This window comes from Anomaloglossus baeobatrachus, chromosome 1 (genome assembly GCF_048569485.1).
Source record: "Anomaloglossus baeobatrachus isolate aAnoBae1 chromosome 1, aAnoBae1.hap1, whole genome shotgun sequence".
Classification (NCBI taxonomy): Eukaryota; Metazoa; Chordata; class Amphibia; order Anura; family Aromobatidae; genus Anomaloglossus; species Anomaloglossus baeobatrachus.
The window spans coordinates 748,384,855-748,410,768 of record NC_134353.1 but is presented as its reverse complement, the minus strand read 5'-3'; the positions used below and the strand labels follow the sequence as shown (position 1 = coordinate 748,410,768).

Here is a 25,914-nt window from a genome sequence, read left to right as displayed (position 1 = left end):
ACTGTGTCTTCCTCACTGCCTGTGTGACCGAAAGATAGTGTAGGAGGGCCCTTCGTACATCTAGGGTGTGAACCTACGTTCCCCCTCATTAGTGGGACGGCTGTAGAATGAGGGCAGGACGATTTCCATGAAAATGAGAAGCAACCTTCGGGAGATACGCCGGGTCCGGACGCAAGATGACTCTATCCTCAAGGACCTGAGTGTAAGACTGCACTACTGACAGGGCCTGTAAATCACTGATCTGCCGTGCCGAGGTTAATGCGACTAGCAAGACGGTCTTCAGGGTAAGCAAATTCAGGGAAAGCTTAGTCAGGGGTTCAAAGGGGGGCAACGGCAAGGCCCCGAGCAAAAACGACTAAGGACAGCAACGCCAGGGAGAGTTGTCGGCAAAAGGGCCAAAGGGGAGGACTCGTGAGGGCGTCCAAACCTACGTTGATCCGCCGGTGGACTACAGGCATGACCTCACAAGCTGAACAACCATTTAACCCACCGGTTCGCTGCCAGGTTTCCACTGTATAAGGTTCCCAGGGCAGAACAGGAACCCTCAGAGTGGGCACTGAATCCTAGGACAACCCCATCTGCAAGAATGCCAACGTACATGGAACAGGAACCATACCCAAGGGACCATTTGTAAATAAGGAGAACCTCTCCCATGGAGGTTAGCGGTAACCGGGTCACGGCTCTTCAGTAAGGTAGAGACCGGTTCAGAGGAGAACCCTTGCATAACAGCAACAACCCCACAAGTGCTAAGCTGTGAATGAAACCCTTTTCCAGTGCTAGGAATACAGGAGACCGCACGAACAGGTCCGGAAGCCCCGGCAGAACCCCAGGATACGGGACCGACATTGTCCTCAGGAGAGAGAACCATGGCACCGTGGGCCAGAAGGGGGCTAGGAGAAAGACCCGCGCCCGATCTTCCCTGAGCCATGGCATAACCATCGAGAGTATGACAACAGGGGGAAGGGCCCAGGCTATTCCGAAGGTCCACAAAATGGAAGTGTATTCACCGCAAGGGCTGGACTGTTGGGACCATGGAACAAGTGGTCAATATGCCAGTGTAGCCTGGAGGAAACAGGTCCCTCCGTCGCCTTCACCACACAGTCACTACCGTGGAAAAGATCCGCGGATTTAGGGATCATTCCCCTCGCCGCGGTTGATGGCACCTGAGGCAAGCAGCCGATTACAGGAAAGGTCCATCGGGATTCAACGCCACAACCGTACATATCCAAGGCCACAAGCTTACCATGAGACCAGAGAACGAGCAGAGGTATTTAGAAGCATGGTAAGTGTAGAGCCGAGGGGGATTCCGTCCTGCCCAGGAAAGACCGAAGATGCCAGAATGAGGGATGGGGATCATGTGTCCCCCCCCCCCACCGGAGAGTCAGGAAGGAGACGGTAGACTGAGGGACCGACAGCAACCAAACGTGCTGACCCTGGAGGGGGGACAAAGGGAATTTAGTGCACGTTCCACAGTCCATAGCTCCAGGAGGCGTGAGGGCCGTGCCGCGTCCAGAGCTGACCACCAGCCCAAGAACATCCGCACCAGGAGGCGATCCTCCCCAGACGTACTGGCGAGCACCAGCAGTGACCACCTTCAGAAGCTGAGGTAGCCAGGAACCCCACAGACAGGATGCCTATGGACGTCCACCAAGCAGGGAATTCAGGACTGCCAAGGAGAGAATGATGTCCCACCGAATAGGTTTTTTTTTTTTTTTTTTTTTTTAGGCAGACAGGATTTGTTGGTGTCAATGGAACCAGGGCTTCCCAGCCAGTCTCCCACACTGTGACTTCCTAGGCCTGAAGCTACGTAGCGTCTGCGACCAACCGATGGCAGGCATAACACGTTCAGCATGGCCATTGACCATTGGAGAGCCCTGGAGTGGAACAGGCCCCATGGAGTCGCCGGTAAGCACGATGTCATAGTGCCCAGCAGGGATATAGCGCGTCTCGGAAACATGTTGGGATGGTAGAGTGCCCCCAGGGCCCATTCGGACACCCTGAGAATCCACTCTGCTGGGAAAAAAAGGTATAACCTCGGGAAGAACTGCGTGGAGGCGGATACGTTCTCCGGCGCATCTTTCAGCTGTATACCAAAAGGAGCAGATCGTCACATGTCCCTGAACATAAATCAAGCTCGGGGTGCAGGCATACCGGACAGCCTTTCAACCACAATGCCATTCTGGCCACAGTAGACAGACAATCCCGCACAACAGGCTCCCAGCCCGACAGCAGCGGCAGACGACTCTGCAAGAATGCCGCTGTTCCCTGCAGCAGTGGCAACGGAGAAGAGATATGTCTATCGAGGAGTGTTATCCTTCAGCTGAGCTACAATAGGTCGTAGCCAGATCCTGAAACACACGGGCCGTTACTGACGTTTCCCACAAGTGCGTAAGACCGCCATCTACTTCTTTGTGAAGGGCGCCATACACCTCTTCTAGAGGATCGCGAACTGCCGCACCAATTCTTGGGGCGCATTCCCATAATGCGTTTTTTTTTGTTTTTTTTTTCATGGGTATCAAAGGACCAAGGGGACATGCCTAATTTGAGGAGGAGAGTTCCTTGTGTAACTGCGTCCACTTTTCCAGAACAAGTGCAACTATATAAACGGTTGCAGGGAAGGGCTGCTCCCCTCCCCCCGCAACATCCTCAAGGGACCATGAAAGATTTTTATGACATGTTGCACTTATCGAAGGTTTTAATCAGCCAATCAGAGCACCTAACCCATAAGAGCTATCTGAGAACTTAACAAAAATGGCCCAGTATATTTGTCCTTGCATCCTTCCCTCACTTAGTTTGCCAGCGTCGTCTGCTCCACCAGACCAATGCCCAGAAGTTCACAGACTTATCTCAAGTATCGAACCATCTTTCAAAGGCACCGGACCTGCTATTCGCGTAGCAGTGGAGGCTAGCATGGCGAGCGTGCACACAGGATCGGGCATACGGGAGCGTGTGCACACAGGGCATGGAGAGCGAGCGCCGCAACTGCCAGCAACCAGCCCCCTCTGTTAGTGACAGCTGTCAATACCGATCAGTCCCTGTGTACATGCCATTCTGTAGGAATGGATTGACAAAGGGATACAGGTGCCAACCGTGGAGGCTGCCGCTGGGTACTACAAGGAAGATCCGCATGTTAGAACGACTGCTATGATCCATATCATGATGTAGACACATCGTTAACTCTCATGCCGCTATTCAAGACCGAAGCGGAAACCGTGCCATAGACGCCCCACACTAGGGGTCTTCAACACTAGGCCCATAGGCCATATTGGCTCACCACACAGAGGACACTCCTTATGGTGCTTTAGGAGCCACTGAAAGAGGGGAAACCACAAGGGACCTAAGGGTAAGGTGACATTCACGAAGATCACTCATCCACCATAGGAGAGCAAGGGTACCGGATCTGGAGGCTTCAACAGACATCCACAGGCCCGCAGAGGTTGTGGAGCCGCAAGAGGATTTGCCCTTCAGGCTGCCGTGGCCGGGACGACCAGTGTCACGAGAACGGTTACGGTTCTTACGGTAATGCTGCAGGCGCTCCGGAGAGTGCTGCCGCCTTTCTGAATCCCTCCTGGGATGTAGGCACAAGCACCCGTGCTGCCGTCCTTGAAACGGCGATCCTCCGCCTTCCGGTCCCATAGGGTGCCTCCCCCCGCTTCCGCGCGCCCAGCGGTGTCCAGACGGTAGGCGGCATCGCCACTGCGGCGCCCTGAAACACCGCCGCAGCAGACACATGGGCGCCGCCATCTTCTTCCGGTGACGTCACGCAAGCATGCTTCCGTTACCCTGCATGCCTTGAGTGCATCCCAGAGCGTGCCGCATCCAAAAGTCCTGGCTAGCAGAGGAGCGCAAGGGGGGAGGACGGAGTGGCGGTCCAGACCCCCAGGAGGGCCCTGCCGCACACCCCCGCACGGACACCAAGGCCCCTAAGGGCTGGTGGACGGCGCTTCCAGCCCCGAAGAACGGCGCCACAGGCCTCACCCTGCTGTTCCAGACACCGGACGGGGCTGGGTAAATACAGCTTCTGCTAACTTCTGTCTTCAAACCGCCGTAGTTCAGAACAAGGTCTCCCATCAAGGCCAGGAAACCAACTGACGAAGGGGAGAAGTACCGCCCTTTTATTCAGAATGGTTTCCTGTCCTTGCTGGGCGGATCCCTCTCTCACGTGGTGCTGTCATGGGTGAGGGGAAAATCTCGTTAGCGATGTCGTTGCGTGTAACGGGGGCCTTTATACATGAATATGGGCGACAATGATATTTGGTTCTACACAAGTTTTGGGTTTTTTTTAATGTGGAAAGCTTGAAAATATCTGTAATTATCGGTACCTACATGTCTCCCATGTTTCCTGGAGGTTTATATTTCAGGATACCTAAAACGGTCAACATCCTCTTCACTGTTTGGTCAGGCATTTCTTCACGAATGTCAAGGGAATGCTGCAAAATAAAATAAATATTCTAGACTTAGAAACAGAAGTCATAAAACAAATGCACTAATTATGAACAGCTGAAAAGTTTTATAGTGTCTATGGCTAGGAGAGTAGACATTTATAGGGCACTCACACCCTTTGAGACCCTTTGCCTAGAGAAGGATCCTCCAGGTCATACCATCTCAACCTTGTATGACTTGTTTCTCAGATGCAGAGGTGCAAGGGACGGCTTGCCTGGGTACTTTGGAAGTGGGAGAGAGAGTGGGGGAGGTCATTCTCGGCTAAGCGGACCAAAATCCTTCTCTTTATTGGTAATCTTCGCTGAATGTGATATCACAGGAGAGGTGCTACAAGGTCCTATCTAGGTGGTATAGGTGTCCTGTGAGTATCCATGCTGCCTTGCCATCAGCCCTGATGTATGCTGGAGATGCCAAAAGGAGAGGGGAACCCTCACTCATATCTGGTGGTCATGTTCCCCGGTGAGTTCATTCTGAGACAGCATCTTCCAGTTACTCAATAAACTATCCTTGAGGCAGATCCAGCCCACAAAAGAGTTAGTTCTCCTGTCCCTAGGGAATGTCTCTGCTTCAGGGTTTAGGAAAGGTATATTAAGACATTTTTTAACAGCTGCCAGAAACCTAATTCCAAGATATTGGAAGCAACCTAGAATCCCATCACGGGCTGAATTCATAGCAACGAGTGCAACGAGATCCTCAGGAGGGAGACCTTGATAGGTCAGACACTCGGCAACAAGGACAAAGTTGATGCCACATGGGCCACGTGGATTATGTTCAGGGACTCACCGGATATGGGTCTATGGATTCACGGGAGGCCGGTATGTGGGTAATCTTCCATTAATTCTCTTATTTCTGTACCTTGAAGGCTAACCTTGAAAATGTGGTTTTGATGTAGGAGGGCGAGTCCGTTCGGGTGGGAACCCTTTGTACCCTTCCCCTTTCACCTTAGGGGTACTTCACACACAGCGAGATCGCTACTGAGATCGCTGCTGAGTCACGTTTTTTGTGACCTCATTAGCGATCTCGCTGTGTGTGACACTGAGCAGCGATCTGGCCCCTGCTGTGAGATCGCTGCTCGTTACACACAGCCCTGGTTCGTTTTTTTATTGTTGCTCTCCCGCTGATAAGCGCACATCGCTGTGTGTGACAGCGAGAGAGCAACAATCCTGAATGTGAAGGGAGCAGGAGCCGGCGTCTGACAGCCTGCGGTAAACTGTAACTAAGGTAAATCTCGGGTAACCAAGGTGGTTACCCGATATTTACCTTTGTTACCTCCGCAGCTCTCACGCTGCCAGTGCCGGCTCCTGCTCCCTGCACACGCTAAGTTAAGCGGTGTGAGCTGGTAACTAAGGTAAACATCGGGTAACCATACCCGATGTTTACCTTAGTTACCAGTGTCCGCAGCTTCCAGACGCCGGCTCCGTGCAAGCGCAGCGTCGCTTGCACGTCGCTGCTGGCTGGGGGCTGGTCACTGGTCGCTGGTGAGATCTGCCTGTTTGACAGCTCACCAGCGACCATGTAGCGATGCAGCAGCGATCCTGACCAGGTCAGATCGCTGGTCGGATCGCTGCTCCATCGCTAAAGTGTGAAGGTACCCTTACTCTCCCATGTTTCAGTTGTCTTTACTGTCTCTAAATCCTTCTTCCACCTCTTAATCATCTCTTTATCTTTCTTTACTTGTTCTTCCTATTCCACATAAATACGAATTGTACTTGTTATTTTTTTCGCCAGTAGCGCAGAAGTAGACACGGAACTGTGATTTTTTCAGCAGCTAGCTTGGGATATATACCCTCAGCCTGCACGCTGTGCAATTGTTTGATTCTCCTCTGCTATTCTAATAAACTTTGATTTGAACAAAATGTGTCTGTAAACCTAAGATGAAAGTGATCATTTGGGGGGTGGGAGGGCAGATGTTGGGGAGAGAAGGCCGGTTTATGCTGGATTTCAAGATGCTGGATTGTTGTTTCTCGAGGTGATAAACTGTTACCAGTTGTGCCTGGCAGCAGATTACTCCCCTATTCTGGTTGTCAGTAACAAGAATTTCATGAGCGGCCAGACAGGTATAATTTTACACCTAAACTATACGACAGTGTAGTTGCATATCTGGTATTTGTTGGCGTCAGTTAATCGGTATCGATCCTTAGCTTTATCACACTGACTTCACCGGAGAATGTCATCACTTTAGGTACTGAGTAAAGGACAGCTCCTGATGAAGCACATGTGAAACATTTGTTGGTAAAAAAAAATATAAAATAATTGCTTGTGTCGCCATTTTCCAAGAGCCGTAACAATTTTCGGCATATGGAGCTGTGTACGAGGCTTGTTTTTTGAGCTGAGACTAATATAATTGATACCATTTTTGGTGTAGATACGCCGTTTTGATAGTCTCATTACTTATTTGCAGTGTTATGGCAGCCGAAAAACTGCAATTTGAACATTTGATTTTTTTTTCTTGTTAGGCAATTTACTGATAGGAATAATTTTATTTTATATTTTCATGGATCGGGCTCTTACGAACACAGCGATATCAAATATGTGTGCGTGTTTTTCAACTATTTTTTTAAACTTTAATTGGGGGGGGGGTGATTTGAACTTTTATTTTTTTTCTCTTCATATTCTTAAAACTTTTTTTAATGTATTTGTTAGGCCCCTAGGGGACTTGAACTCACGACAGTATTGTTGTACACAGCAAAAATCAGTTTCCTATGATTGCCAGCCACGGGTTGGCTTCCACAACAGTACCATCATGAGAGACACAAGGGTCTTTAGCAGACCCCTGATTGTCACTGCAACCCACCGGTGTCCTGCGATCACATTGCGGGAGCACTGATGAGCTGTTAGAACGGTGCACCCCCATGCCAGGACGCTGTAAATGCCCCTGTCACAGATGGATAGCGGCATTTAACAGGTTAACCGCCATGTTCAGAACTTTACTTCAGCTATAAGAGGCAGATGGTGGCTGATTATCACAACCATCATTTGCTGGGAAAGATGTGGGCTCACCTTACAAACTCGCATCAAAGTCAGGGAGGCACCATATGACGTAACAGTACTTCACATGTCGGTAATCTTGCATCGATAAAACGTCTATATTCTCCACTAATACTAATCTTTATCTCAGGGGCGTTTTTCCCTTTGGTTCACCCACCAACACGTGTCAATTGTATCCTGTGTTTTGTAACGGTTATTTATTATTTTTTGTCTTTTAATTATTTTTGGCAATAAGTTATATATTTTAATTGGTTTTATTGTTTTCCCTGTCCTGCACTTTATTATCTTATGGTCTCTACATTTTACTAGTGCTTTTGGGACTAATTACCCTAGCTTGGGTTATGGTTTTTGGTGTCCAAAAGTAAAAGACAAGTAAACAGAATCTTTAAAGGGAACCTGTCACCAGATTTGTCCTATATAAACTACGGTCACCCCCACTAAGCTCTTATATACAGCATGTTAGAATATTGTATATCACTGCCTACGCCTTCTCTCTTCTGGCGATCGTCGTCCTCTTTCGCTGGTTTCTGTGGATGACATGTCCTAAGTCATCCACACAGTGTCCTCCATTGCACTCCTGAGCACGCGCACTTCACTCTGCCTTGTTGGGGGCATAGCAAAGTACTGTAATGCGCAGGCATAAGGAAAGGTCAGAGACCGTCCGCACATGCACACTTCAATACTTTGATTAGTCAGAGAGAAGTGCGCATGCGCAGGAACGTAATGGAGGACTCAGTGTGGATGACGTAGAACGCATCATCCACAGGGAACAGGGAAGGACGATGGCAATCACTTTGTCTCTAGCAGGACCTGTGGTGAGGTCATACCCATGTGACCAGAAGGGGCGGGATCTCAGCGATGTCGCTGCGTGTAAAGCCCCCTTTAGTCTTGTAGCGCAGCAGAGCAGAGAAAGCTGTGCTGCCCACACCAGGCTCTATACACATTGTATATTGATAGTAAGGTGCCAATCAGAGGAGGGGGCGAGTCTGACAACATAGCATGAGCCATCTAGTCACAGGAATGACAAGATATTATTGCTAAAACAATCATTGCAAATAACAGCACAGACCTTGAATTCTCTGTGTTAGCCCTTTAAGCATACGGTGTTCAGATTACATAGCAAAAACCTGCTGACAAATTCCCTTTAAAGCTTCTCACATCCTATCAAAATAAAAGAACATTTTACAGATAGTGCTGATGTAAAGTAGACAAGAAAAAAGTGTTTGTTATTAAAGGGAACCTGTCAAGTACAATATGCACCCAGAACCACGAGCAGTGCTGGGTGTATATTGCTAATCCCTACCTAACCGTCTCTGTATTTAGTAGCATTATTTCTAAAGATCCTTTATGATATGCGAATGAGCTCAGGGACTAGTCACAAAAGCATTAGTTCCTGCGCTCATTCCGCCCTCTTAGCATGGTAGCACACCCGCAGGGGCGTACTAACATGCTGTTCAATGCCCACTGCCCAGTATCATCACCAGCGGTGACGCATGTACCTGTCCGTTGCTCCAGCCTCAGCGGCCGGGCACTGTGCATGATCAGGTCATTGCACTTCCGGTCATGCGCACTATGAAGTTGGGTGTATGCGTCCCGGCTTCAGAGAGGTCTAGTGCGCATGACCTGAAGTGCCATGGACTTGATCATGCGCACTTCCCGGCGTCTGACGCTACAGCAATGGACAGGTAGGCGCGTCACCGCTGGTGATGAAGGTGGCAGTGGGCATTTAATATCATGTTACCACGTCCCTGTTAGCATGTTGAATTCCAGAGTTATTGCCGCATAGAGTGACATAAGTCAAATTTTAGAATTTTGGCTGTAGTCACTAAGGGGTAATAGAAGGTAGCATAGGGGAACAATATTACTCTAGGAAGCTCTATAACTTTAAGGAGGCACGGGGGGCATTGCAACTATGATGAGGCAAAGAGAGAGCACTATTACAAAGTAAAAACACACCTTGAGCATAACTACTCTGTTGGGGCTCAGATGTAGCACACAAGGAGGGTACTATTACAGTGCAGAGCTAAGATGGGGCATTACTGTCTACGGCATAGGTTATGTAGGACTGCAGGAATGAAAGGAGGATGCTGGAAAAGTGATAGAAAATCTGTGTGTTACATTTTGCACAGATGAGTTAGTTATAAATGGAAGAAGTGGTTCTGGTGATCTGGGCCGAATGAAAACAAAAAGGGAAAGTGAATGACTATAATCAGTAAGAACATCCCCGGTAATCAATGGATTTATCTGTACAGTATGCACATATATGTTCTGCAAAGCACTGGTGCAGAAGTGATATCTAGCATTACATGGCCACTGTATGGTGGTCACATCACTCTTAGTTCAGTAGTTATTGTTAATGATCAGTATGGTGGCTACCAAGTCCCATCTTGAATTTTACAGCCAGCCTCTGCCTCTTACAGCAACAATTGAAGGTGCACATGCTTGACCTCAACTCATCGTCTATGAGACTGACTAAGAACGTGAACGGTACCACTCGGATACTGTATTGCCAGCAGTCCAAATGACAATGAATAGAGCAGAGACTGAGCATGTGCTCCGCCAATTAATTCTAGTGGGAGCTCTACAGGGCCCCATTCTAAGGATCTCTGGGAGTCCGAGCAGTTGGACCCCCAGCGAACAGCAAATCTGTCCTTCAGATACGGAATAACTTACGATCCTGGGGAAATTAACCCTTTATCGCAAATCCACATCTATTAGGAGAAAGAGTATCCCATAACCCCTGTCTGCAGATTAATGGCGACATCTGTCGGCATTAAAAATAACAGTGTTTATATCTTTAGTGCTAGAAAGTGACCTAAATCTACCAGACATTTACAGCACATCCTGTGGACATACCATAAATATTTAATATAGGAATGTACCCTCATTTTGAACAGTTATAATAAATTAGGGCAGTTCAGCACCATAATACCATAATACCATCCAAGATACAAAACGAGATTTAGTACAGATAAGAAATCGGGGGGGTTTATGCCCAAATAAATATAATACACATTACCTTGGGGTCAATTTCTGCAAGAACATCATTAAGGACTTGTAATAACTGCATTGGCTCCAGAGAATCGAACGTTATTAAGTTCAAATTCTTCTTAAATGGATCCTTGTTCAGTTTTTCCACGATGAATTTGAGCTGGTCACTCATTTTTAATAGTGAGAGTTAAATCTGTAAAAAAAATAAATAAATATATAAATATATATGCTACTGTTTAGGGACAGGATATAACATGATTACGTTGGCTCAGTACTAACAGTAAGATTTGACAGAAGCCACATTGCAGTGATTGACAAGTCACACACTGGTCATAAATATTGGATATGTGAAAGCAAATCCCCAACATCCCTCAGAGACACGACAAATATCCACAGATTAAACCGGATCTCTTCTGTTTACTTCACATTCAGGGTTAAATAAGAGGAGCCTATTATAGAGATGTGTGCACCATAGACAGCAAGTAGGTATTACATGCCCCCATAGGTAGCAAAAAGCTCTAGACACAACACGAAACGGCCGTCGTCGGTACACTCCGCTTGCCCTCTCAATCACGGCAATATTAACGGTTAGGCTATTTGCGCATGTTGCGTAATTGCATGCAGTTACGCTGCGATCTGCACGGCAGCGTAACTGCATGCGTCCTGCGTCCCCTGCACAGTCTATGGAGATTGTGCAGGAGCCGTGCGTACGTGGCGTATTAGAGCGCAGCGCTTCGGCTGCTGCCCGAAGCGCGCGTTCTAAGAAGTGACATGTCACTTCTTTCCTGGGCTCTGCATGCAGTCCCCGCTCTGTCTATGGGAGGAGCTGCAGGCAGAGCGCATGGAATCGTTTTGTTTTTTTTCATTACGGACTGTTTCTGCAGCGATTTGAAGCACACATGTGCTCTTTAAATCGCTGCAGAAATTTCTGCAGTGACAGTACGCAACGTGCGCACATAGCCTTATGCTGTGTCCGCACGCTGTATCTTGAGTGCATATTTTTTTCCTGTGGTCACAGAAACGCAGCTTGTGGACCAAAAAACGCATGAAAGAACACATGTGGTTTTTGCCTCGTTTTTTGTTAATGCATTTTTTTATGCGTGATTTTTAAAGGAGAAACAAAATATGATATGATAGGATAATTGATAGATAGCTAGAATAGATAGATAAAAATAATAGATCAAAAGACAGAACATATAGAATAGATAGAAAGAAATAACAGAATAGCTCGATAGATAGAGGGATAGCTCTAGCTTGGCCAGCTGTTTTTATTAATTATTTTTGGTGAAAAAATAATGTGGGATCCCCTCTATTTTTCATATCCAGCAAAGGAACAGCAGCATCTGTAGGCTGCAATCCTCAGCTGTCTGCTGTACCTTGGCTGGTTATGAAAAACAGGGGATCCCACACTTTTTTTTTAATTATGTGATTTAGTTAAAAAGAAAAAAAAGATTTATTTATTTATTTTCTTAAACCAGCCAAGGTACAGCAGACAACTGTGGGATGATACTATTAGGGTGGGAAGGGCCATGGTTATTTGGCCCTTTCCAGCCTAACAATAGCAGCCCGGAGCCACCCCAGAAGTGGCGCATCTGTTAGATGCGCCAATTCTGGCATTTGACTCGGCTCTTCCTATTGCCCTGGTGCAGTGGTAATCAAGGTAATAAGGAGTTAATGGCAGCCCACAGCTACCACTATAGGGGGGGATGCCACTCGTGAAAGCACCCGCCCCCGTCGTTTGTGCTTCATGGGCAAATCGCTGCCCGTGGCGCACAATATCGCTAACACCCGTCACACGTACTTACCTTTCTAGCGACGTCGCTGTGGGCGGCAAACAACCTCTTCGTTAAGTGGGAGGTTCGTTCGCCGTCACAGCGACGTCACACAAGAACCAGAAAGACCAGGACTTTTTACAGGCAAAAATAGACAATTTTTATTAATACAAAAATGCACACATATAAGAAAATACATGAAGATTAAAATAGTGCTATAAAGGGGAAAACACCCAAAGACACGTGGGACAGAGAAGCACGCTCATGTAAATATCAAAAAACATGGGTATATAGGTCAGGCCTCAATAGATTATTAAATGCAATCATGTAATAGGCCTAAAATTCAATTGCTTACCCATTGTTAAAAGAGCGTCGCTAATGCGTCCCACAGGTCACAGAACCCTTCCTTCGACGTCACACAGCAGCTGACCAATAGAAGCGGAGGGGCGGAGAGGAGCTGTATTAACGACACGCACACCTCATTGCTGGAGGACGCAGGTAAGCTGTTGTTTGTCGCTCCCGGGGTGTCACACATAACGATGTGTGCTGCCTCAGGAACGACACACAACCTACGTCCACAACGACTAACGAGATTTTGAAAATGAACGACGTGTCAAGGATTAGGTATTTTTGATTGTAAACAGACATTCGTAGCTGTTACACGCAACAAAGTCGCTAACGAGGCCGGATGTGCGTCACGAAATCTGTGACCCAGACGACATATCGTTGGAGATATCGTTGAGTGTAATGGGGCCTTAAGCCCTATATTAATAATGGGAGGTGTCTATGAGACCCCCCCATCAATATTCTGTAAATGAAATTAAATAAAACACAAACACCCCAAAAATCCTTTATTTGAAATAAAAGACAAAAAAAAGCACCCGATTGCCACCGCACCATGTCAATCGGGAAGAGCCAGGTAAAGTACTGGGATGGTCACATCTAATGGATGCAGCAATTCCGTGCGGCTGCAGGCTGATATCTTTAGGTTGGAGGGCGCCCAATAACCAGGAGTCCCCCAGCCTGAGAACACCAGCCCCAGCTGTCGGGCTTTATCTTGGCTGGGTATAAAAATTGGGGGGACTGCATGCGTTGTTTTAATTATTTATTTTCCTTTTTTTTAAAAAAAAAAAAAAAAAAAGCCGCATACGGTTCCTCTCCTATTTTCATACCCAGACAAGATAAGCAGATAAGCACATGTCTTGGGGCTGCAGCCTGTAGCTTTATTTGTGCTGGGTATCATAATATGGGGAGACCTTACGCAACTTTTTTCTATTTATTTTACTGTACAATATAGACCTGTCGAGGGCGGAGGAGGGGACGCCGCGCTCTCCCTCTGCTCGGGTCCGGCTGCCGCGGCTGCTGCGGCCTGCTGCTGCTCGGTGGCTCGAGTGATGGGCCGGATCCCGGGGACTCGAGCGGCGCTCCTCGCCCGTGAGTGAAAGGGGCTTGGGTTTTGGGATAGTTTATTGTCCGTGACGCCACCCACGGCTGTGGTGATTGAGTGGACACCACCGCTGCTCTGTTTGGGGAGCCCGGGAGTGATGGTACGGAGCAGCCAGTTGTTGGTTTGCCCCTCCGTGGGTAGGGGTGTTGGTGGTCCCAGGGCCCAGTGATGGGATTGGGATGGTGGACAGGCGGGGATGGGGCCTGTGGAGGTGCAGGGGCGCAGGGGCAGCGCTGTGCCGCACGGCACGGAGGTACTCACTCAGCCAGTAAACACGACACAGTTCTCGGTAAACAAACGGCTGGTTGGACGGGTCCCTCGGACGGTTCACGGTGCTGATGTTCCCTGCAGTTAGCGGTGACGGTCTCTTCCCTGCACCTATGTAAAGTCTCTTGGTAGCGATGGGTCCCCACCGGTTACCCACTCCTCGGCTTCAATCTGGGCCGAAGGAGCCCTACTTTGCCCGCAGGCGCTGGCCCTGGGAAACTGGTGCCCTGGCGGTGGCGGTGTCTCCCCTTCACGGTCGGGCTGTTGCCTTCAATCGGGACTTGGTTGTTAGGAGACAGAAGTCCCCTTCACTGACGGATTTTGCAAATTATAGCGACTCCTAGCCTTGCCGGGATCCGAAAGGCCCCTGCCCTGGTGCTGACTGTTCTTCGTATACTGCTCCGGTACCGCCGGGTCACCACCCGTCCGCGGTCCTTCCAGCAACCTCCGAGCAGTCCCCCTGCAGACTATCACCGCCGTCTGCTGACCTTGCTGTCACTGTCCGGGGCACAAACCCGGACCAACTTCAGGCTTTACAACTGTCACTTTCCACTGTCTCTACTCTCACTGTTTACTCCTTCACTTCCCTTGCTTAACTGCCTGATTTTCCCGCCTCCAGGGCTGTGAACTCCTCGGTGGGCGGAGCCAACCGCCTGGCCCACCCCCTGGTGTGGACATCAGCCCCTGGAGGAAGGCAACAAGGATTTTGGGTTAGCTTGGTGTACCTGCAGGGAATGTGGGGTGCATGTGATGTTGTGACCTGTGACCCCTGGCTTGCCCAGGGCGTCACAGACCCACCCACCGGCATCAGTGATTGGAAGCGTCAGACACGCTGTCACTCAGCACTGACGCTCGTCTGATTGCAACCAATCACAGGCGCAGGTGGGCAGGTGAAGCAGTGCATATTCAATGAAGGTAATGAGCGGCCTGGGAAGTGAATGAGCGGCAGCGGGAGCAGTGTGACAGCCGCCCCAGTGACTTGGTAAGTATGAAGCACTTGCTCCTACCCCTTTGCGCCAGATTCTGGTCCCCATAGTCTTTATATGGGGACCGGCATATGGCCAGATACCAGGGATCAATCCCCGGAAACAGCCAGTCCTTCAAAACGCAGGGACAAAACGCAACAAGAATTGACATGCTGCATCTTCAAAAATACAGTCAAAAAAGATGTCCAGTGTGGACAGCAAAATAGAAATCTCATAGACTTTGCTGGGGGGAGGAAATTAATATATTTAGGTGCATCTTTTGTGATCACTTACGTCACAAAATCGCACCAAAAACGCACTAAAAGATACAGTGTGTGGATGAGGCCTTTGAAAGCTGCATGTGGGCATACACGTCAATAGTAATCCCGTTTCATACACTGCATTACGTTGGAAGTTATAAGAATTTTTATTGTTTAGCCCCAGCAAAAAGCAGCTCCAACATCACCCTATAGCCCTTATCAGATACCGATAACACACCATGTGCTCGCGGTGCGCAGTTACCTGACACAAGAACCGGCTCCGTTACCGATGAAAGCAGCTTGCGGCAGTTGCCTAGGAGACGTCTCTCAGGCGGACGTCACTTCCTGAAATGAGCGGAAGTCTACAAAACAAAGCGGCGCGTCACTGCAGCAATGGAATGCGCTCTCTCCGCCACATCTTGTCGCATGCTGCCCTCTAGCGGTCAGATGCGGAAGCGCTGACTGTTCGCAAACAGCAGTGGCGTGTTCCCAGCCTGTCCGCAGTTTATGGCGGCTTTCGCCTTGTGGCTTTATCTTATATGTAAATATTCACCATGTAATAGAAAACTTGGAGCCAGTGCTGAGCCAGAGTGCTGCGTGTGTGGCTGGTAATGCTGCCATCAATGATCTGTGGGGCCTCTTAGACCTCATTCACACAGCAGCATTATATGTTTATTCATGTATACACCTACCTGGAGGCATTCACATGACTGTTTTTTGTGTTTCTTTTGTAAAGTCACAATTCTATAGGTCTCTGAGAAACACAGGACATAGACGGCAAAAGATGGGAGAAGCTGATAGCCAGTGGTGTAACTAGAGCCTGATGAGCCCCGGTGCAGAGTTTAAGCCTGCCCCCCCCCCCATATGTTCATCTGATGTAAGGCCATTGTAGCATTCTACACCCTATTAATACATACAAATTGCCGCCCCCCCCCCCCCCTCTTCATTGTGTAGTAATGTCCCCCATCCGGGACCAGTTACTGGTATATATGCCCCCATCATGGTATATATATTCCCATCATGGCCCCATCCTGGTATAGATGCCCCATCCTGATATATGTCCCAAGCATGTCCCCATCCTTATATATAGCCCCAATCCTGGTATATAGCCACCTCATCCTTTTATATAGTGTCCCATCCTTGATTATAACCCCCTCATCCTGGTATATAGTCACCTCATCCTGGTATATAGCCCCCTCATCCTAGTATATAGCTACGTCCATCGTGGTATATAGCCACATCCATCATGCTATATAGCCCCCCTATCCTGGTATATGTAGTACCCCAGGGGGTCGGAGGAAAATACTCGTCTCCGGGTTGGTGAGGGTCAGGGGATGTCAAGGGTGGCCCTGCCCAGTTTCATGACCCCGAGGTGTACACAGAGGGAGAGGGGAGAATAAAGAGGATTGTGAAGGTTGATTCATGACACCACCTGTGGTATGCGGGCAGGGAATTAGCCGCCGCTGCTGTCGCTGTCCTCCAGGGTGGACGGTAGTAGCAGCCGAGATGTTTCTGCTCACCACAGGTGTAGCGGGCGTCGGGGAGGATGATGAGGAGGGGAGTCGTGATTGCGGGAGCCAAGCCGTGGGGTGGCGGCATCAGGTATGACAGGTGGACACAGTCTCTGCGGGTTCCAGGTGTTTTACTCACAGTTCTTTAAGTAATCCGGTTGCCGCTCCCAAAGCACTGGTCACCACTGTGATGGGCCCCAGTCGATCCCGAGCAATTCGATGTCACCGCCGGTGTTCCCACTGTGAGTCCTTTCTGGTTGGGGTCCCTCCAGTCCCGGTGTACGTGGAATATGGAATGGGTCGCAGGTGTTTCTGACACTCACCGCAGACCCTGCAATCCCATGTAGCTGTAGAGAACTCGGGCTAAGCTGGATGTTCCAAGCCATGGGCCCTATGGAGCTCCCAGAAGTGTGAGGTAGAAGAGAGTGAACTGAGGTCCCCAAGTGCGTCTCACCCCAAGCTGTGACCGGAGCTAACTGACTATGTGTGAAGATGTGCTTTCACTTTTCCCCAAGTGGTGCCCGCCCCCCAGGTGGCTGTCCTGGTGACCAGGAAAGTCCCATGCTTCGTGATGGCCACCCCCCTATCTACCCCAGACCATGCCCCAGTGGGAAGGCACCTACTGTGTGTGGTTGTGAATGTGTGAATCATCAGCGATTAACCTCTCCTTACCCAGGATGAGTACTACATCTTAAAAGAGACGCAGTACCCTGTGGCGACTGAAGCCTCAGGGGGGCCACATATACAGCCCCCCACCGTGCCGCACACAGTAAAATACAAAATAATAATAAACTATTGTACTCCCCTACCCTACGCTCCCCTGGGGTCCTCCTGCGACTCTGGCATGCCGGCAATTAACCAGAGTGCAAGCAGTGTAGCGAATTACGTCAGTGTCATGCGCAGCCACTTACAGCACCAGCAGCTGTCAGCGTATTCTCTGCTCCCCATGCGCAGAATCGTGTGTGTGTGGGGAGCAGTAAATGTTCATGGCCTTAATCAGCGGCCGGCACATCACAGGGCAGGGACCCTACAGGTTTCTGTGCTGCAATGTATTTCAATTGGATGCGTGTCTGTCGACACACATCCATCCCCGTGCCCTGTGCCCTCTGCGACCATGGTCGTTACGCCCCTGCTGGTAACTTTATACATTTGTGAAAAACCCAGATGACACTGGTGATAAACATGGACACACATACTCTACACACATGACACTGATGGTAACAATGAAAACACCAACCGTACACAGATGACACTGATAGTAAAAATGGACACACGGACCGTACATGGATGACACTGATAGTAACAATGCTCACATGGACTATACACAGATGACACTGATGGTAAAAATGGGCACATGGACTCTACACAGATGACACTGATGGTAACAATGAACACACGCACCGTACATGGATGACACTGATGGTAAAAATGGGCACATGGACTCTACACAGATGACACTGATGGTAACAATGAACACACGCACCGTACATGGATGACACTGATGGTAAAAATGGACAAACGGAGGCTACATGGATGACACTGATGGTAAAAATGGACATACGGACTCTAGACGGATGACACTGATGGTAAGGATGAGCACACGGACAGTACACAGATGACACTGATCGTAAAAATGGACACAGACTCTACACGGATGACACTGATGATAAGAATGGACATGTAGCACGGAGGGGAATTCAGGCACGGGGTGTCTTGTACCTGAGTTACTCGTCACTGGGCTGGTGTGATCATCTAGATTGTCGCGGTGGCCTGCCCGGCTTCGTGCCCCAAGGTGTACACCAATAAGGAGGGAAGATGATGGGGGTAGTAGTAGTAGAAATGTCGTGATGCCACCTGTGGTACACGGCCAGGGATTTAGCCGCCGCTGCTGTCGCTGTCCCCCGGGGCGGATGGTAGTAGCAGCCAGAGATGGTGGAGCGGGCCCTGGGGAGGATGATGAGGGGAGTAGTGAAGGCATTTGAGCGCCGAGGCGCGGGGCGGCAGTACTGATAATAAGAGTCCGAGTCAGTGGCTGCGGTTTCAGGTGTCTTTACGCACTCTTTGTGCTGTGCCGCTCGCCCGGATAATACCGGTCACCTGCTATGATGGGCTCCGTCGAACCCGAATACTTTCAGAGGTCAGTCCGGTGAAGTGCTCAGTGAGTCCCTTCTCCTTGCACCTTGTGTGCTGTATCCCCATGGCTTAAAGCTACTTGGGGACCCCAGTTCGTCTCGAGTAGTACTCTTGTCCCTATTTGCAGGTACTGCAGCTCCACAATGGGACCTGGTTCAGTCCAAGGCCCTGGATCCTCTCTGGTACTGTGCTTTCGGGGGTTTTTGTGGCCAGGGAGGCTTGAAACCTCCCTGTCCCGCCAGATTGTGGAAAACCAACGTGAAGTGTGAGTTTCCCTAGGGTCCTGAACCCTGCGTGGCACCGGTTCCGAGGCAGCAGTGTTATGATCCAAAAAAATCTCATAGGTAGAAAAACACCAAGAAAAACAAGAATAGTTGGAACCTGAGCTGACAGCAATCCTCTAACTATCAGAGCACACTAGAAGTAGCCGTGAAGCGTTCCTAAACATCTAGACGACACTTCACAGCCGGAGAAACTAGCTACACCTCACAGATAGAAATGAGGAAATCTACCTTGCCTCAGAGAAGTCCCCAAAGGAATAGCCAGCTCCCGACATATAGAGATTATGGTGATGTAGGAAAACACAATACACAGATAGGAAAAATAGATTTAGCAAAGGCGAGGCCCGACTACCTAGATTCAAAGGAAAGAAAAGGAAACTGATTGCGGTCAGCACAAAAACCCTGCAGAAAAATACCAATCTCCTAATAGTGAAAATGGCCCTGGAGGTCAAACGACCTTACCCCCACTATATCAGGTACTCTTGTAAATAATGGAAGAAACAAAATAACAAAAAGAACACAAAAAAATACAAAAGTGCAAATAATCAAGTTTGACAGGGAGAATCTCCCTGTTCTTGCAGAAGAGCTAGAAAAAGGGGAACCCCCATGCTCACCAAATTAGAAAAGCAAATCTTCAACTGCAAGAAAACAGATTCCAAACAAAATAAAAGAAGAACAAACACCCTAAGGTGTAAATCAGGAAGCAAAGCAAAAGCTTGCAAATTTATCTGCAGAGGTCTTGCACAGGAAATCAGGGAAGGTCAGAATTCCAAGCCAGGTTCAGAGACTGAGGAAAATGCAACTATCACCGGCGCCAGCAAGGCAAAAAGTGATCTCCTATATACACCAGGCTTGTCTGCAATAGGCCTTCCTTAATTCCCAATTAATGCCGACACATGTCTGAGTCACAGACTCAGACTCAGCTTCACTACCATTCCTGGCCACCAGAGGGCGCTCCAAAACAGCATCCACACAGACGACATTCACAACAGAGCAGTGTTACTCTCCCTTTGGCAACCGCATGAACTCCTCTGTCCCACCGGAGCACCAGTGAGACACGTCTTCCCCTTTTCTCTCCTGCTGGAGAACTCCCTTAAAACTGTTGTGTTGGCTCCTAACTCCCACTAAGTGGCTGCTCCACCCCGGGTCCCTGTCACTAGTGGGTAGTGCCCCCCATGTTTGGAGGCTACCTTAAGACCCTACCCTAGCCTGGTCCCCATTGGGGATTGCAACCTGGTTGTGTGTTTGGGTGTGTAAGTGGTGAAACCGGAACTGACCTCCTCAGGATCTGGGTGCAGCATTACACCTTAAATCAGGTGCAATACTCTGTGGTGACTGAAGCCTCAGGGGCGCCACAGACACTCAGACTGTGCATGGATGACACTAATGGTAAGAATGGCCACACAGACTGTGCACGGAGGACACTGATGGTAAAAATGAGCACACAGACTCTACAGGGATGATATTGACAGTAAAAATGGACACATGAACTGTACACAGATGACACTGATTTTAAAAATTGACACACGGACAGTACAAAGATGACTCTGATGGTAAAAATGGACACACAGACAGTACACATAACATTGATGGTAAAAAATGGACACACGGACTGTACACGGATGACACTAATGATAAAAATAGTCACACAGATGCTACACTAACGACACTGATAGCAAGAATGGAAATGGACACACAAGCTGTACACGGATGACACTGATGGTAAAAATGGACACATGGAGCATACACGGATGACACTAGTGGTAAAAATGGACACACGGACTGTACACGGATGACACTGATGGTAAAAATGGGCACACAGACTGTACATGAATGACAATGTTGGTAAGAATGGACACACAGACAGTACACGAATGACACTGATGGTAAAAATGGACACACGGACTCTACATGGATGATACTGACAGTAAAAATGGACACATGGATTATAAATAATGACACTGATGGTAAAAATGGACACATGGACCATACACGGATGATACTGATGGTAAAAATGGGCACACATACTATACATGGATGAAACTGATAGTAAGAATGGACACATGGACTGGTCACAGATGACACTGATGGTAAAAATGGACAAAACGGACCGTACATGGATAACAGTGATGGTAAAAATGGACATACGGACTCTACACGGATGACACTGACGGTAAAGATGAACATACAGACCGTACACGGATGACACTGATATTAAAAATGAACACAGAGCGTACACAGATGACACCGAGGGTAAAAATGTACACACGGACCATATACGGATGACACTGATGGGAAAAATGGACACACGGACTATACATGGATGACACTGATGGGAAAAATGGACACACGGACCCTATACAGATAATACGGATAATAAAAATGAACACACGCACCATACATGGATGACACTGATGGTAAAAATGGACATATGAAGTCTACACGGATGACACTGATGGTAAAGATGAACACACGGACCGTACACAGATGACACTGATCGTAAAAATGAACACAGACTCTAAACGGATGACACTGATGATAAGGATGGACATGTCTCGTACCTGAGTTACTCATCGCTGGGCTGGTGTGATGATCAGGATTGTAGCGGTGGCCTGCCTAGCTTTGTGCCTCTAGGTGTACACCAATAAGGAGGGAAGATGATGTGGGTAGTAGTAGTAGAAATGTTGTGACGCCACCTGTGGTATGCGGCCAGGGATTTATCCGCCGCTGCTGTTGTTGTCCTCCGGGGCGGATGGTAGTAGCAGTCAGAGATGGCATCGCTCCTCACAGGTGGAGCGGGCCCCGGGGAGGATGGTGAGGGGAATAGTGAAGGTGTTTGAGCGTCAAGGCGAGGGGGGGCAGTGCCGGTAATAAGAGTCCGAGTCAGTGGCTGCAGTTTCAGGTGTCTTTACTCACTCTTTGTGCTGTGCCGCTCGCCCGGGTAATACCGGTCACCTACTGTGATGGGCTCCATAGTTACATAGTTACTTAGGTTGAAAAAAGACCTAGGTCCATCTAGTTCAACCTTCAAACGAACCCGAATCCTTTCAGAGGTCAGTCCGGTAAGGTGCTCGGTGAGTCCCTTCTCCTTGCACCTTGTGTGTTGAATCCCCAATGCTTAAAACTACTTGGGGACCCTAGTTCGTCTCGGGCAGTACTCTTGTACCTATTTGCAGGTACCGCGGCTCCACAATGGTACCTGGTTCAGTCCAAGGCCCCAGATCCTCTCTCGTACTGTGCTTTTGTTTTTTTTGTGGCCAGGGAAGCTTGAAACCTCCCTGTCCCGGCAGATTCTGGAAAACGAACGTGAAGTGTGATTTTCCCTAGGGTCCTGCACCCTGCATGGCCCCGGTCCCGAGGGAGCAGCGTTACTCTTCCTTCTGCAACCGCATGAACTCCTCTGTCCCACCGGAGCACCAGTGAGACACGCCATCCCCCTGCTGGAGAACTCCCTTAAAACTGTTGTGTTGGCTCCTAACTTCCCCTATGTGGCTGCTCCACCCCCAGGTCCCTGTCACTAGTGGGTAGTGCCCCATCATGTTTGGAGGCTACCTTAAGACCGTACCCTAGCCCGGTCCCCATTGGGGAGGGCAACTTGGTTGTGTGTTTGGGTGTGGAAGTGGTGAAACCGGAACCGACCTCCTCAGGATCCGGGTGCAGCATTACACCTTAAATCAGGTGCAATACTCTGTGGTGACTGAAGCCTCAGGGGCACCACAGACACACAGATTGTGCATGGATGACATTGATGGTAAGAATGGACACACAGACTGTGCACGGAGGACACTGATGGTAAAAATGAGCACACAGACTCTACAGGGATGATATTGACAGTAAAAATGGACACATGAACTGTACACAGATGACACTGATGGTAAAAATAGACACACGGACCGTACACAAATGACACTGATTGTAAGAATGGACACACAGATTATGCACGGAGGACACTGATGGTAAAAATGAGCACACAGACTCTACACGGATGACACTAATGGCAAAAATGGACACACGGACCGTACACAAATGACACTGATGGTAAAAATGGACACAGACTGTACATGGATGACACTGATGGTAAAAATTGACACACAGACAATACAAATATGAATTTGATGGTAAAAATAGTCACACAGATGCTACACTTATGACACTGATATCAAGAACAGAAATGGACACACAGGCTGTACACGGATGACACTGATGGTAAAAATGGACACACGGAGCGTACACGGATGACACCAGTGGTAAAAATGGACACACTCCGACTGTACACGGATGACACTGATGGCAAAAATGGGCACACTGACTGTACTTGACTGACATTGTTGGTAAGAATGGACACACAGACAGTACACGGTTGACACTGATGGTAAAAATGGACACACTGACTCTAGATGGATGATACTGACAGTAAAAATGGACACATGGATTGTACATGGATGACACTGATGGTAAAAATTGACACATGGACTGTACACGGATGACACTGATGGTAAAAATGGGCACACAGACTCTACATGGATGAAACTGATAGAAAGAATGGACACATGGACTGGTCACAGATGACACTAATGTAAAAAATTGACACACGGACCTGCACTGATCCAAAACACTGATAACACAATACCATTTTTTTCGTTTGCTTCTTTAAATTTGGAAGTGTTTATGAGGCCTTATACAGTCATATGAAAAATTTTGGGCACCCCTATTAATGTTAACCTTTTTTCTTTATAACAATTTGGGTTTTTGCAACAGCTATTTCAGTTTCATATATCTAATAACTGATGGACTGAGTAATATTTCTGGATTGAAATGAGGTTTATTGTACTAACAGAAAATGTGCAATCCGCATTTAAACATAATTTGACCGGTGCAAAAGTATGGGCACCTCAACATAAAAGTGACATTAATATTTTGTAGATCCTCCTTTTGCAAAAATAACAGCCTCTAGTCGCTTCCTGTAGCTTTTAATGAGTTTCTGGATCCTGGATGAAGGTATATTTGACCATTCCTGTTAACAAAACAATTCAAGTTCAGTTAAGTTTGATGGTCGCCGAACATGGACAGCACGCTTCAAATCATCCCACAGATTTTCAATGATATTCAGGTCTGGGGACTGGGATGGCCATTCCAGAACATTGTAATTGTTCCTCTGCATGAATGCCTGAGTAGATTTGGAGCGGTGTTTTGGATCATTGTCTTGCTGAAATATCCATCCCCTATTGACATTATTGTCAAGAATCTGCTGATACTGAATAGAATCCATGCGACCCTCAACTTTAACAAGATTCCTGGTGCCGGCATTGGCCACACAGCCCCAAAGCATGATGGAACCTCCACCAAATTTTACTGTGGGTAGCAAGTGCTTTTCTTGGAATGCCGTGTTTTTTTGCCTCCATGTATAACACCTTTTTGTATGACCAAACAACTCAATCTTTGTTTCATCAGTCCACAGGACCTTCTTCCAAAATGTAACTGGCTTGTCCAAATGTGCTTTTGCATACGTCAGGCGACTCTGTTTGTGGCGTGCTTGCAGAAACGGCTTCTTTCACATCACTCTCCCATACAGCTTCTCCTTGTGCAACGTGCGCTTTAGCGCTTTATTGTTGACCGATGCACATTGACACCATCTGCAGCAAGATGAAGCTGCAGGTCTTTGGAGGTGGTCTGTGGATTGTCCTTGACTGTTCTCACCATTCTTCTTCTCTGCCTTTCTAATATTTTTTTTGACCTGCCACTTCTGGGCTTAAAGGCCGCTTTACACACTGCAATATCGGTACCGATATCGCCAGAGTGCGTACCCGCCCCCATCGGTTGTGCGACACGGGCCAATCGCTGCCCGTGTCGCACAACATTGCCCGGACCCGTCACATGGACTTACCTTCCCTGCGACGTCGCTGTGACCGGCGAACCGCCTCTTTTCTAAGGGGGCGGTTCGTTCATAGTCACAGCGACTTCACAGCAGCGTCACTGAACCGCCGCCCAATAGAAGCGGAGGGGCGGAGATGAGCGGGACGTAACATCCCGCCCACCTCCTTCCTTCCGCATTGTGGCCGGGATGCAGGTAAGGTGTGGTTCCTCGTTCCTGCGGTGTCACACAGAGCGATGTGTGCTGCCGCAGGGACGAGGAACAACTTTGTTACTGCTACAGTAACAATATTTGAGAATGGACCCCCATGTCACCGATGAGCGATTTTGCACATTTTTGCGACGATGCAAAATCGCTCATAGGTGTCACACGCAATGGCATCGCTAAAGCGACCGGATGTGAGTCACAAATTCCGTGACCCCAACAAGATCACTTAAGCGATGTCGTAGCGTGTAAAGCCCGCTTTACAAGAGCTGTACCTGTGTTCTTCCATTTCCTTACTATGTTCCTCACGGTGGAAACTGACAGTTTAAATCTCTGAGACAACTTTTTGTATCCTTCCCCTGAACAACTATGTTGAATAATCTTTGTTTTCAGATCATTTGAGAGTTGTTTTGAGGAGCCCATGATGCCACTCTTCATAGGAGATTCAAATAGGAGAACAACTTGCAAGTGGCCACCTTAAATACCTTTTCTCATGATTGGATACACTTGCCTATGAAGTTCACAGCTCAATGAGGTTACAAAAAAAAATTAGTGCTTTAGTAAGTCAGTAAAAAGTAGTTAGGAGTGCTCAAATCAAGAAATTGATAAGGGTGCCCATACTTTTGCACCGGTCAAATTTTGTTTAAATGCGGATTGCACATTCTCTGTTAGTACAATAAACCTCATTTCAATCCAGAAATATTACTCAGTCCATCAGTTATTAGATATATGAAACTGAAATAGCTGTTGCAAAAACCCAAATTGTTATAAAGAAAAAAG

General features: G+C 48.3%; 1 protein-coding gene across 2 annotated transcripts in view; it reads right to left on the bottom strand.

Moving 5' to 3' along the window:
• IFT81 (intraflagellar transport 81) overlaps positions 1 to 15,474 on the bottom strand; it is a 264,881-nt gene extending 249,407 nt beyond the window's left edge. For both annotated transcript variants that reach the window (XM_075341832.1, XM_075341833.1), the window contains exons 1-3: positions 15,396 to 15,474; positions 10,451 to 10,615; positions 4,327 to 4,430 (exon numbers count right to left, since the gene is read on the bottom strand). In XM_075341832.1, coding sequence (XP_075197947.1) covers positions 4,327 to 4,430; positions 10,451 to 10,594 — 248 coding nt within the window. In that variant the 5' untranslated portion in view covers positions 10,595 to 10,615; positions 15,396 to 15,474. The remainder of the gene's footprint in view (positions 1 to 4,326; positions 4,431 to 10,450; positions 10,616 to 15,395) is intronic.
• Positions 15,475 to 25,914: the final 10,440 nt, after the last annotated feature.